At 43.3% G+C, this 14,983-nt stretch overlaps 1 protein-coding gene across 6 annotated transcripts in view; it reads right to left on the bottom strand.

Annotated features, from left to right (window-relative positions):
* The window catches only part of Acaca (acetyl-CoA carboxylase alpha), a 282,227-nt gene that overhangs the window by 8,229 nt on the left and 259,015 nt on the right, over positions 1-14,983 (bottom strand). For all 6 annotated transcript variants that reach the window (XM_026780511.1, XM_026780510.1, XM_026780514.1 and 3 more), the window contains 3 exons: positions 13,838-13,950; positions 4,002-4,156; positions 3,046-3,216 (listed from right to left, as the gene is read on the bottom strand). In XM_026780511.1, the coding sequence (XP_026636312.1) occupies positions 3,046-3,216; positions 4,002-4,156; positions 13,838-13,950 (439 nt within the window). The remainder of the gene's footprint in view (positions 1-3,045; positions 3,217-4,001; positions 4,157-13,837; positions 13,951-14,983) is intronic.

The following is a 14,983-nucleotide window of genomic DNA, read 5'->3' on the forward strand; positions in this document are numbered from 1 at the left end:
CGCCACCATCGCCCGGCCTCTCTGTGGTTTTGGAGCCTGTCCTGGAACTAGCTCTTGTAGACCAGGCTGGTCTCGAACTCACACAGATCCGCCTGCCTCTGCCTCCCGAGTGCTGGGATTAAAGGCGTGCGCCACCACCGCCCGGCTCCATGCAATGTTTTAATTGTGATTTCTCCTGTCAGAGTCTTCAGGCAGAGAACCAATTAGCCTATTGGGAAAACTGCATATTTCAAATTGTGGAGCTAGAAATCAAGAGAGAAACCATCCCCATGAAGCAAGCAAGTGCCATGTTTGCAAAACCAAATTCAATCCACAGCTCTTGGAACCTTTTCCTTAGGGAGTTGTAGCGATGCTGTTGCTTTTACCCACGGTGAGACCATGAACTATAAACCCAACTACTTCCTACAACATGGCTGCCCAGTGGATCCAGGTGCAACCCTAGAGCTCATGGGATGGAGGTCTCTAAGGGGAACAAAAGATTCATATCACTCAATTTTCCATTCTAAAATCTTTTGCCAGGATCAAGAAAACAAAATCTCTGGGGGAAAACAATACAAAACATGGCTAATAAATGCCTGTCACTACATGCCTTCTTTACCAGTAACAGCAGCAAAGGTCTTGGTACCCAAGAGGACTTTACCAGTCTTTGCATTTGAGGGAAACAGACATGAAATCTGTCATTATTTGAAGACCCTGCCACCATACAGAGTGCTCTCAGCCACTTCTTAACATCAGGCAGCTTATATAGTAGCTCTTCAGAGGCAACTCTACACCTTAAACACTGCAGCACTTTCTTCTCTCAAGGGCGCTGCAGATTTTATCACCTATCCTACACTCAGGGCCTGCTGAGCCTGCAGAATGTGGCAGGAGGTTTCAAAGCCATATGTCCTGACTTCACAGGATCACTTGTCCTTCCTTTCTCTTTCCCCTGTCTCCTAGGATGAGAGCTCACGGGAAAGGCAATCTTCTGTAAACACAAGCAAGGGAAATAGTATCAACTGGTACTCAGTGTGCAGACAGCTTCTTCCTGAGCTGTGAGCCTGCAGTGTCTTCTGCACTCAATCCAGCAAGGAGCCTGTGCACACACAGCTTCCATTGATGAGAGATAGCAATGGCCTGTTTCTTTAGACACACTGCACCCTGGGAGGATGCCACTAAGAGTAAGTGAGGGGACCTATCTATTCACTTCATGCTTGGAGGGAGGCTATTCCTTCTCCTCATCCTTGTGCCCACCGAGGCTGTGCATGTCCATTAGTGACTAATGTGGTAGGGAGGCGTATGGGCCACACACACACACTCCATTTACCTAGCCGACCACTCTTAACTGGAGAACAACCTCTTATTTTACACTTGCATGACTTTCAATGCCAACTTCCACTAGAAGCTGCGAGTAGCCACTGACAAAATTGTCTCACTCAATTATGATGCCACAGACTGACCTTAACCTCAACCAAATGTCAGAGAATGTCCCACTCCCCTGCTGCACATCTGAAATATTTATCCAAGAAGCTTTCCAATCATAAAGAAACAGGCAGACTTAACACAAAGGTGACTCTTAGAACACTCCACATGACTGGGTTTAAAACTGACAGCGAGTCTTACAGTTCCTTGATAAGAAAAGTTGTTAGCAAAGACTCCAGGTAGCATGAGGAGACTGGAGTGACCCTCTGTAAGACAAGGCACTTCATGCCACCACCAACTAATCAACTCTCCATCAATATCCGACAATCGCCAAAGATTTTGATCACATAGGTAATATATTACAAAATATATCTGTTTAGTGTAGCCTGATAAAACAGGACCGGCAAGATAGCTCAGTGGTGAAAAGCACTTGCTGTCCAGCCTGAAGTCCTGAGTTTGATCCCATGAACCAACATAGTAGAAGAAGATAACCAATTCCTTCAAGTCATCTTATGACTTCTCCATGTAAACTGTGGCATGCCCAGACTGACACACAAAATAAATGTTTTTAAAAATGTATATAGTAACACTAAAAAAGGTTAATCTTTTCCTTGGGACTCTAATTCAGGGGTGCACACATCATACAAGCAAGAGCTCTTTCCCTTAGCCACCCACATTTGCCCTTAATTTTACTTAATAAAAATGTAGACATAAAGGTTTAGCTTTTCCTTCCCTATTTCCTGTGGACTGTTTTGTGAAGCCCAGGGACGAATGTTGACTTCAGGCTTGTCCTGTCTGCAATTTTAATGCAAGAACACTGGGTACACTGTCTTGTTAAGAGGCCCTTCTATGAGATCACCCTAAGATGATGCCAGATGCATTCCTACTGGCAGGGCAGGCATGTTCTTCCAGCTCAGATGTAAAACCAAAACTATAGTCTTAGCATCGTTTGTGTGCATGTGTGTGTGAGATCATCACATCTATTAGGCTTCCTGAGGAGTGTAATTCGGCTGCTTACAACCATCTTCCAGACAGTGCAGACACCTCTGCAGCTCAGGCAGTTGGGTTTCTACCTAGTCAACTATTCTCTGAGTCATCCTGCCAGATACATGCTGACTTTGCTAGCATACCTTGAACACACAACTGCTTCAGCTTGGAGCATTCTTTCTACCCCTGCTCCACCAACACAACTTTTCTTCTGGTTTATTAGGTCTCTGTTGAGACATCCCTTCCTCCAGAAATCTTGCTCTTCCAACTTCAAAATTGGGTATCTACTCTGTGCAATATGACTATGCTCTTTGTTGGGTTTAATACCAGCCTTGCTGCTGGGTAGGACAACACAAGCTCTCTGAGGGCAGGCATACTGCTTCTCACTGTTAAGTCCCCAGGGTCTAGTTCAGTGTCTGGCATGTTTTAAGTGTTCAAAACGGTTTGCTGAATGACTATATGGGCTGCAGATGGGCTCTTCTAGCTTTTCTAACGTATCATAGCATATTATTTGGCTGTAATTTGGAATGGTAGAGGATCTGGGTTTTAGGTTCCTTGTACTCCCTACCCCTAAAGGCCTGAAGATTCTTAGCTGACAACCTTTGTAACTCTCATGGTTGGCTGTACAGCATCAAGGTTTGTAGGTGCTTCACCTACCTTTACTGTGCCTTCCACTTCTACAAACCAGCGTCTCAACATGGCCTGGATCTGACCGTCAGTCAATTCAGGGTTGGCATTGTGGATTTTCTTCTTGACCAAGTCCTCCAGCAGGAGACGCCTCAGCCGCCAGTAGAAGAAGGTACGGGATGTTTTCCAATCTAAGATGTCCTAGACTCCCAGAAGAGCACAGAGGAATTAGTGTAGACATTCTGGCACTAGCACTCTATCTGAAGAAACCCCACAGCCATAAAAAGCCACTCTCCAGAAAAGCCCTTTAGAGACCCCAAAGATGGCCTAAACTCCCTACACCCCCAGTACATCCCTAAAATCACAGAACACTGTGCACAGCCAGTATTCTGGCAAATGCTATCCTACACATGATTGTAGTTCTGAGGAAGAGGCTAAATTCCCAGAGAACTAGAAAGGGAAAAATATGTTCTGAGCAGACAGCTCAACTTTCATGCAGATCAATGGTGAATTAGCTATCACCATAACTTTGACATTGTAATAATCCAGTCTGAGGATCACCTGTTTTGCTGTTCACCAATGAAGAGCTTGCCTGAGGATTCCATGGAAACCTAAATCATTTTGTTTTAGATGGCAGTGGATACAGAAAGGGGGAAATATCTCTTAAAAAATTTGAAATGGGGGGCTGGAGAGATGGCTCAGCGGTTAAGAGCATTGCCTGTTCTTCCAAAGGTCCTGAGTTCAATTCCCAGCAACCACATGGTGGCTCACAACCATCTGTAATGAGGTCTGGTGCCCTCTTCTGGCCTGCAAGCATACACAGAGAAAGAATATTGTATACATAATAAATAATAAATATTTTTAAAAAATCTGAAATGGTTTGATCTGCATAAGCTGTGTTGATATGGCTCTAGCAGCTCCCTACTTGTGGGCCTATGTCACTTGCAGGGCTCTGATAAGTCAGAAATGGCAACTGTGGTACTTACATTAATAACACCCTTCTCCTGCATCCGGCCTGGTGTGTCGTGCAAGTCAGCAAACTGCACAGCTACCTGATGGTAAATGGGAATTAGGAACTCCTCCCGTTCCTTCAACTTGTTCTCCAGTTCCTTCCGCTCAGTGGGGCTTAGCTCTGGGGTGCCTGCAATTATATAAACCTGCCTGTCACACTGCAGGATCAGGAATCTTGGCACAGAAGTAGTCACAGTCCTTCCCTCTAGGACCTGGCTTTCCACTGCATCACTCTTTGCTACATAACAGACTCTGTGAGATAGTACTCCTGTCCTTGCTTTGTCACAGAGAGCCCATGTGTCTTCTTTTCCCTACAGGTCATGAGTATGAAAGTAGTGGTGGCAATCCTGCTCTCCAGGTCTCCTTTAAACAGGAAAAGTGACCACCTGAAGGTCTGTACCTCTCTCAGCAGTTCACTGTCCAACAGCAAGGCTCCTCTATCCCCACAGTCAAGATACCATGCCCACCATTAGAGTAGTTGGACTAGTCCAAATATAGAATTTTGTAGGTGAGCTTCCCCTGGGACAAGAGTATAAGCCAGCAGCTCTGGTTTTAGCCAGTCCTCAATAGGTGCCTGTGAAACTGCTAAGCACTAAGATCACTGCTAAGTCGTAAGCTGCTGTATTCCTTAGCTTCTAATGTCAGATTTGAATATTCTTAAACTCAAAGTAGTAAAATTCAACCAAGTAGAACCAGATTCATGTAACTTAGATCAGTCCTGACCTAATCCCTGAACAGGTGACAAAACTCTAGGTCTTAGACTAAAAGAGAGGAAACAGGGAAAGAGAAGAGCAGATCCTGTGTGGACTGCTAAGCATGGAACACACAGTACCATCACTTCATCTGAGATGATGCTCTTGTTACAAGGAAGACCATCTCCATCTACTGGGTTTTAGTAGAGGTCTTGCTATGTTGTGCTTCCCTCCCTAATTACTTTCAGAGTGGGGTCTGCAATCAATAATGAAAATTTATCTGCCCACCCAGCAAAGCTGAGTACATCTAACTGAAGGAACAATAGGTGACATCCCTGGTGCTGCAGTTATCTGATACGTTTTGTCACTAACGCTGACAAATACACAAGCACAGGTGATGTGCTGCAGCAGAGAAAGGCCTGTTTCAAGCATATGCCTGTGTGGGAACATCTCTTGTTTTTTATGCCACTACGAATCATATGCTATGAATAGCTTTGGGCTGCTGTGTGAGCCGGAAGTATCACACATAAGCAAATGCTAACTAAGCAAGGATGGGTCTCTAGCATTTAGTTTTATTTTACGTGACTTTTTGGATGCCTAGCTCCACCTCTCCATTTTAAAATTGTGAGAAAAGCTGGGCGGTGGTGGCGCACGCCTTTAATCCCAGCACCCGGGAGGCAGAGGCAGGCGGATCTCTGTGAGTTCAAGGCCAGTCTGGTCTAGAAGAGCTAGTTCCAGGACAGGAACCAAAAAAGCTAAGGAGAAACCCTGTCTCGAAAATCAAAACAAACCAACAACAACAACAACAAAAAACCCCTGTGAGAAGCAGTCACTGACCTGCTGTCTCAGACCCCATTTAGTCTTACCAACTCCTGAGGCTGTTCTTCTTAGCATCTTACAAGTAAACATACAGATACCAAGAACTTGTATGGGTCATCAAGGCCACAGATCAAGAAAGTGACAGCCAGGACTCAGGGCAGAACTGCCCTGAAGCTGTTGGACAGTGTCACACTGCCTTTCTTACTTGCAGAGGGCTACTACTTCTTACCCTTCCATTTCAGGCTAAGTCATGTGGAAGTCACCTTAGTCCTATTGTGTAGCGAAGACAAAAGAACGACTGCCATGTTCTCAGCAGCACCAAGATTTAAAGGAGCTTCTCCTTTACTATGAGGTTGAAGATGTAAAAATGCTGGGCCCTCAAGAATGGCAGGACTTTCATGAAGAAAGTTCAGCAGGGAACTCCAAACCCTTCAAGATTCTTCTTCTAGGTAAGCAGCTGACATTGTACTTGAACGCACGTATGCATCTACATGGGCCATATATAACATGCCACTTATTGTGCGTCAGGCCTGCACATGAGGCTTTCAGGATCATAGACCTCATAAGTCAACACACACATGATTCAGACCTAGGCTGGACAGCTGTTAACCCTGCTGCTAAGCTGAATCCTTCAGTGCTGCCAAGTATTTTCCAGGTCGCTTCACATACATTATCTCTGATCCTTATACCCTCCTTATAGACAAACTATCCATTTTACAAACCAGAATAAGAAGAGGCTCTGAAATGTAAAGTGGCACCTAGCTGGTAAGTAACATAGTCAGAATTTACACCTGGGTCTGGCCACCCCCAATGCCTGTGTTTGTCCTCCTTAATGGTACCAAAAGTGGCCAAGCAGATCTCCTGACAGTAGCTGGACTGTTGGTTCCTTGTGTTTGCAGAATTAAGAGGAGCCTCAACACTTGGATGCAGGAGGAGGAACTACAGGCTGAAGAGAGCCTTAGGAGGAGTGGGGGAGCGCAGGCCAATTGTGCTAGTCTAGAGTTTCAATGGAATAATGAAATAAATACTATGGTTCTCTTGTTTTCTCGGGAGTTAGAAAATGAGGCAGTGTTTCCCAAAGGCCACCTCAGAAAAGAAACAGGGCAAGGAGAGGTGTTGAGAAGACTTAAACATGTAAGAAGGTCCAGAGTCTGTGTGTTTTGTTTTGAGGAAAAGTGTCTCTAATCTTTTATGTCCTAGGAGCAGAAGGCTGCTCTCAGGTGGGTGCTACCCTTGTGCTGTACACGGAGGGCCTGCTGTAGCACAGCAGCCAGCCCCGGTAATGATTTAGGGGAGATTAACAAATACGTCAATGTCTATTTTCTGCTTAATTTAAAAGCGGCGTCTATAAAGATTTTTGACTTCTGAACCCTGTTCTCCTGGAAGAAAGAAGGTAAGAATGAGGAGGGGATGAAGAGTGATTATCCTATCATTGATCGTTTGTCAGGAGCATTTCTTATTCACTGGACTATTGTAAAAAACTAAGCTCACGATCAATCCTGTAAGCTCCCTGTACAATTAAATATCTTGGAATGGTTTTCTTTCTTTTTCTAGCCAGATTGCAGGGCCTCAGGGTTTTTAGGAAAGTAAGTGTGAGTGTGTGTGTGAGAGTGTGTATGTGTGTTTAAGAATATGCTCTACAGCCATTCTCTTCTGGAGTCCTGCCTTAGGCAAAGGCTGAAACAGGAGAAAGGTATGCTGCTCCTGTCCCTTCACAAAATCCAAGTTCCCATTAAATCCTAAAACACCAAACCTTATGATTATAGAACCAACATACAAGAGTTAAACACAGATGAGGCATCGCTAGCCTAATCAAGTGTGAAGAGCTAATATCACTGAGAAGCTACGTATGATGCTTCCATTTACTCTAACACATTAGACCTGAAAGGTCATGACCTCAAAGATGAGGAGACTAAGAGACAAGTAACTTGCTCAATGCTACAGAGCCAGGAAACCAGAGCTGGGGGTTGTGGCCTACAGAGTCTAGCCATAGTCCTGGATCTTTATGTATTCTTTTAGATTCATTTGTTTTATCTGTATTAGTGCTTCATTTATATGTGTGTGTGTACCACATGTGGACCTGGCACCTACACAGGTCAGATCAGGCCTACATCAGATCCTCTAGAACTGGAGTTACAAGTGCTGTGAGCTACCATGTGTGTGCGTGGTCTGGTCCTCTGGAAGAGTAACAAGTGATCTAACTACTGTGCTATTTCTTCAGCTATAATTCTGGGACTTTAAAACAGCTTAAACTGATCTACATGTATCCGAAGCCAGCAGCCAGCAGCCAGCAGCCATACCTGAAGCCAGGACAAGCAGTACCACCAGAGGAGCTACTGGCTTCTGCAGCAGCTGTTTAACACAGAAGGTGGCAGGTGAGGGTCAGCCCTACCCTAGGTCCTAGCAGACACAGGGAGGAGTTTTAAAACCAAGAATAATGACCCTCAGAAAGCACACCCCTCGGTCTAAGTGCAGCTTCTCGTTTACAACCCTAATCTGAGAAATGGGGATAAAGTTTTATTTAAAAAAATATTAAAGATAAAATTTTTAAAAATTTAATTTATTTATATTTTATGTATGAGGGTTCTGCATGTATACCTGCATGGCAGAAAAGGGCATCAAATTCTATTATAGATGGTGGTGAAATAACACAAGGTTGCTGGAAAATGAACTCAGGACCTCCGGAAGAGCAGTCAGTGCTCTTAACTGCTGAGCCATCTCTCCAGCCCAATATTAAAGTTTTTAAAAACAAAACATTCTTAACTTTCCTTATAAAGGGGCTATAAAAATTTAATCTAACTTTTAACTTTTAATTTTTATTTTAAACCTAAGCTTAATTTTAACTTTTATAGACTCTTCTTCATTATCTTAAAAAAGAAGTTTGCTTTGATTGGTTAAATATGAGATATACAAGAGATAAGAGCTGGATTACCCTCCCTGCAGGGCTCCTGACCACCACAGATATTGGGTCTTGATACTGAAAAGCCACAATAACTGAATTCTTCTTCAGGATCAAAGGCATCAATACAAGTAGCAGTTAGAAGAACTATGCACTCGAGGCGGGGTTTCTCTGTGGTTTTGGAGCCTGTCCTGGAACTAGCTCTTGTAGACCAGGCTGATCTTGAACTCACAGAGATCCGCCTGCCTCTGCCTCCCGAGTGCTGGGATTAAAGGCGTGCACCACCAACGCCCGGCTGCACTCATGTTTTCTTTGTTGGGAAAAAATTCCTCTATGAAGATAGTAAAAAAAAAAATCATGTAAAGTATCTCCATATTTCTATATCCATAACAGGAGTGCTTTAAAAAGCAAAAAAACCAAAAGCCAAAACCCACAAAAACCATTCTTGAGAAACTGTAAATCAGACCTTGTTTTAAGTGCCCCAAGGGAGCTATTTAGAATGAACTTTGTAGTGAGTCCTTTGGTAAAGTAAATAATCCTTCTGTAATGGGAATAATTTTTCTCAGTGTATCTAGGTTTCCCCTGATCCACAGTCCTATTTTCATGTCTGCTTTTGTTTTTTCAAAAGGGGGCACACCTACCTAAATACAACTGCATAGCATTGCATTTTGATTCTAAGTGAGATCTTCTCAGGGGATGTCTGATCCTGAAGTTCCTTGCAGTAGTGTTAGTAATCGCTTGTTCATATTTAAATAACCATTATATTAACTCAGACTTCCAAATAAGAATAAAAATAGAATAATTCTCCCTTCAATTCTGCCCCCTTACCTCACACAGACATGGCCACATGAGAAAGTGAGGAAACAACGGAGAATTTTCTGAACTCTGGTGTAGAGATCTCTCTACAGCCTTTGTTATTTTCTCTCCCTAATCTGTTCTCCCTAAATCTGACAGGAATCTGGGCCAATTGAGAACAAGTAGGGAAGAGGGCCTTGGACATATTCTGACAATGGTCTTCAGGTAGAGAGAGGCCTGGATTTAATGAACAAAATCCCTGCCAAGTCCTAACTGTGAATCATACCTTTCTGGCAGGAGTGGGGTGGAAGGTGGGAGTGGGAATGGGGGAGGGGGCACACAGGTGCTTCTGAAGTGTAATTAATTGAATTGGATTGGGATCAAACTAAAACAGCTCCCCCATAAATGTCACAGTCTCACTAAATTTCATCAAGCCAAGCAGGCTTTGAATTAAAGTGAGGGTAGGTTTTTAGCTACTACCAACTTAAGGTAAGATCTCATTTACTTTCATGACAAAAAAAAATACTTCCCTCAGCTTCCTCACCACACAGGACACTCCAAGCACTACAGGGGAGACACCACTTTCAAGGCATATAAACTGGGACATCTTTATTTCCTAGTGTCAACTTCCGAGGCAGATCCTCTTTCTGCCTCAGAAAAGCAATACTGGGTCTTTTTAGTTGATAACAGCTTGAAGGGGTAGGAAAATGCATGATTTGACAGTAACCCTGAATCTCCACCACCCAAGATAATCCTTTCCAGGTCATTCTTGTTGATAAAGAGGTAGCTCTGGAGAAAGGCATTCTGGAAGTTTCTACATGCATATCTGCAACTGCACAAATCTTCAACTGCACCAGGTACCTCAGGTCATTAGGCATGCTGGGTGCTAGTTAGGCCTGAAGGATCAAGCGAGGGCCAGGAAGGCGCTGAACGTGTCAGCCATCAGGGAGGTTTCATATGGGAAGAACTATGGAGCTACATGGCAGGGTGCCCAGCTGTTTGGGAACAGGGCCATGACAGAGAACAAGGGTCTCCCTACCTGACTCCTTTGCCCGGGTGCTTGCTGTACTGAGGGAAAGGGACAACAGGAAGCTAATAACTGCTTTGCACTTGGGCTGCATAGTTCTGTCTCCATCTAAATTGATACGTCATTTCACTCTGCATGTAAAGAGGAGGCTCAATAAAGATCTATGGGAGAACCCGGCTCACAGTTCAGCAAAGGCCAGGCTAGCACAGCACTTCTGCTCCCCAGCCATTCCTCTGCTCTGGTTCTGAGAGGCAGCACAGGGATTGACACTGGAAGACTGGGACTCTGTTTCCAGGGAAGGAATTTGATTTCCTTAAGTCCAAAATGATCAGATGTAATCCTCCCTTCGATGACGTTAGCAAGTCTGAGAACACAGGGTCAGAACTGGCTCAGCAATGAGACATTCTGCTATCTGAACTTAGTTCACTTACTTTTAAGGGCAATTATTTTGCTGTTGTTACTATAGATCTGCAAACTTCTTACCCAAACCAGCCACAGAAAATGGTTAAAAACTCATTTAAAAAAAAAGTAAACTCCTGATTTCAATCCTTAGCTCTCTTATGTCATGTATCTATCAAATAAAGAATTTGGAAGAGATGAAGTTAACTGTTCAGAAATTATTATTCATATCCTTAGAGAATGAACTGTAATTTTGTGCAGTCTCCACCGGTTAGTCTAGGTGCTCTGTGAATGCTCCCCAGTACAGAGGCTGACTTGGAAGGAGATCAGAAACACAAGATAACAACCACTCCCATAGGCTTTCTCCTAAATCAGATTTCCTCTGTGCAGTTGGTTTTAGCTCACAAAGGGATAGAATCCCTGTTTGATTTAGACCAGGCTCAGTATTCAGCTTAGGGATTGAGAATTCTATTCTGTACCCTCACGAACATTTATTGTATATTGTGGAAGACTCATTTAATCTTACTTTTTTTGCTTCAATTTCCCAATCTGAAAAATAAGGTCATTTTTACCTACTTTGTAAAAGGTATTTTGGTAGTCTTTTGGTAAGGGATTGTGAAAGAAGTCAGAATACAGTATAAACTCTCCCCACATTGGGTTTCTATTATGTTGTAGTGCATTCAAGCCAATTTGCTACATCACAACTACTTGAGTAGTCTCCGAAAGGCTGCAAATACCTGTAAGTAACATATCAGTGCTTAGACAACTATTTCTAATTTATGTCAAGATACCTTGGGTCAGAGCTTGCTTCATATTTAGCAGACTATAAATTCATTCATTCATTCGTCGTCGTCTTTTTTTTTGAGACAGGGTTTCTCTGAGTAGCCCTGCTATCCTGAAATTCTCTCTGGAGACCAGGCTGCCCTTGAATTCGGGGATCCACCTTCCTCTGACTCCCAAATGCTGGGCACAGATTCTTTTTTGAATGTCATTGTTTGGTCAAGGTTAACTAAATATGATTTTCTTCAGCATAGATAGGAAATTGATAATGAGATGATTCCTAACAAATGATTAAATGGCCATCATTTGGGAGTCTCCTCCCTCTTCCCTACACATGCTTCTATAGTTAAAGGTGCTTCTGTGAGAAGAAAGCTCTGGCCCCACACCCCTCACCACCCAGTTCTTGTGCACACAGATGTGGAGAGGATCCTCTTACTACCACCCTGTTACTCAAAGGGATGATAACAGCCATTGGGGGGTTAAAAAGAGGCAGTGAACCCCCAGTTAATGAGTAGGAATTCAGCAGGCAGTGCAAGATAAATGGGGCTCTCTCTGCTTCTGCTAGAGTCAGCATGAACTGCGGCCCCGCGGCTTGTTTGTGGCAAATGGAGTGCGCGAAATATCAAAGGGCAGTGATCCAGAAGAAGACCGACTTTGACAAATTTTAAATTGGCCAGAAAGAAAACCAGGGGAAAAAAAAAAGAAGGAACAAAAATAAATGAAAGAAAATTAGGCAATTCTTTGTGTCCTACAATTGTGGCATTGCTGCCTTTGTACAGAATTATTGGTAAAACAGCAGCGACGATCACTGGATGCCGGGAGCAATTATGAGCCACCTAAGTGAGATGCTTATCAGTGGCTGAAGCTTTTAGAGCTTCGCTGTGTACAGTTGTAAGTAACTCACTCTTGGATTGCAGTCACTTTAATTAAAGTGTATGGGGTTGGTCAGAAGTAATTATCCTGTTTGGAAAAGAAAGGGGGGAAAATACCTCAACAAATCTGGTGGCAATAGATTTCAGAACAACTTCTGCCAGTTTCCTTCTGTACGTGTGCTTTCCCTAGGAAGGGTCAGGCTGCGGCTGGGTTAGTTTTTGGTTGCTGTAACCTGACAGCAAACAATGGGGGCACAAACTGATTATTGAAACTCAAGTCACCACTTTTGGCCAGGTTCCACTGCTTAGACATGCAGCCTCAACACTATAGGCACTCAGAAGGGTGTCTGATCCTACATAGTAAAGATAATAGAATCTCCAAATAGTATTTCATTAAACTGTTCCCTGGACCATAAATGAGCTGGCGTCTTTTGGCTCCTCCCATTCACTAGGTTGTACTACTTCTTAAACATAACCTTTCTATTCCTTTAGAAAAACAAAAACACTATGGGAGTCCGGACTTACATAGCAGACAATGAGGACTACTGAGAACTCAAGAACAATGGCAATGGGTTTTTGATCCTACTGCACATACTGGCTTTGGGGGAGCCTAGGCAGTTTGGATGCTCAACTTACTAAACCTGGATGGAGGTGGGCGGTCCTTGGACTTCCCACAGGTCAGGGAACCCTGATTACTCTTCCAGCTGATGAGGGAGAGGGACTTGATCGGGGGAGGGGGAGGGAAATGGGAGGTGGTGGTGGGGAGGAGGCAGAAATCCTTGATAAATAAATAAATTAAAAAAAAAAGAAAAACAAAAACACAATAAAACAAAACAAATTATCCTAAGCAATCTTTACTGACATAGCAAGTCGCTCAATGGAAGAAAACCAGTGTTTTAAAAGTATCCAAAAGTCATTATAGGGCTCCTATAGTTTAGTCTTCTTCCAAGAGCTCTGAAAACACACAAGCAACAGAGAACTGGCTAGATGCACGATGTGCACATGCTCCAAGGGCATGACTGCTGCAGTCACTATATCGAGGCATATAGTGCACAATCTTTACTCCCATTTTCTGTAGCTCAGGCTGACCCCAGAATACTGTCTGGGTAGAAACTAGCTTTTCTATAATGTGACACTGACTCATAACCCCCAGAAATGAGACAGGCTGTCCAGAGACTACAGAAATAAGAAATATTTAAGTTGCAGATATTCTTCACCTGATTAGCCTGCCTCCCAAAGCAACCTCTAGCTAATGATACTCTACAAGAACATCCCATTAAGTGGGTTATTTGCACTTTAAGGAAATATCAGAAGAAAAATCATGTGACTTTTCTTTTTCAAGTAATCTACCTTCTCTCCTATCACACTATTTCATTCTACCAGGGTTCTTACCACATAGAGGATAGTAAATAAAGATCATCATGAATTTGATCAAATGCTTCAGTGCCTCCTCCCCTGACCTATGAATGCACTCATTACAAATCAGCTGAATGGCTCATTGATTTGCCAGGAGAACAAGCAGACGTACCCAATCGCTCAGCCAAGTGGATGTAGACTGGATCTACCCGACGCATGGTTTTCACCAAATCCTTTTTGCGGAATTTGATTTCTACTGTCCCTTCTGGTTCCAGAACAGATCCCCTGGATGCAAAAAAGAAAATAAAGCAGAGGACACAGAATGAAATCAGTTATAATTTGTGGACCAGGAAATAGCTTCATTACTGTTTTAGCCACCCATGGTTCTCAGAAGTTACCCCTGGGAAAAAAGGCAGACACCTAAGATGTCTCTAAGTGAGGAATGAGAAAGATCTAACATAAAGCAATGTAAACAATTCTCATTATCCCACCATAGATCTCCATCTCAAGGAGAGACTACAGACTCCACCACTGACAGCTGATGAAGGTGACAGGCATCACATTTTTGTTTTTCAGAAAACAAAACAAAACAAAAATCCCAAAAGGTAGGCCCCTAGCAGAGGAACTACCTCCAGTTCTTGGGCTGTACTTGTGTGTGGGTGGGGGTACTGTTGATGACTGTCCTGTACCACAGCTGTTAATCTGCTCCTGAAACCAGACACACTAGGCCAGGCTGCTGAGAGGCAATAGATCTTTCTCTCTCTTTCTGTTGTTTTTTAGTTTCTTTGTATAACAGTCCTGGCTGTTGTGGAACTCTCTTTGTAGACCAGGCTGTCCTTGAACTCACTGAGATCTGCCTGCCTCTGCCTCCCAAATGCTAGGATTAAAGGTGTATGCCACCACCGCCCAGCTAGATAAAAATTTCTTAATGGACTTAAAAAAATTGTTTAGGGCAGGGTTTCTGGTATTAGAGTATCATTACTATTCACTGTAAGAAACTTTGAGGCCTTCACTTTGCTAACTTCCATAGCACCAGACAGGATGCTTTATCTATTTCTCTGATCTAGTATCAGGGAATAGCTTAGGACTTAAAAATAATAAACTTGTAGGTGTAGAATATCAGTTTAGGGATTCAATGGTGAAACTATTGCATATTCCCAAGCAGCCTTTGAAGTAGAAGGCTAAGATTTGAGGAGAAAGAAAGAAGTAGGTGTTCCAATAAAATGATGACATGCAGTTAAAAGTATACTGTTGAAATAAGAGCGGCGGGGCTGAGAGCACCCGCACCCGGCCGCCCACATGGCTAGCTTAGCTTATG

This window comes from Microtus ochrogaster, chromosome 7 (assembly GCF_000317375.1).
Source record: "Microtus ochrogaster isolate Prairie Vole_2 chromosome 7, MicOch1.0, whole genome shotgun sequence".
NCBI classification, from domain to species: Eukaryota; Metazoa; Chordata; class Mammalia; order Rodentia; family Cricetidae; genus Microtus; species Microtus ochrogaster.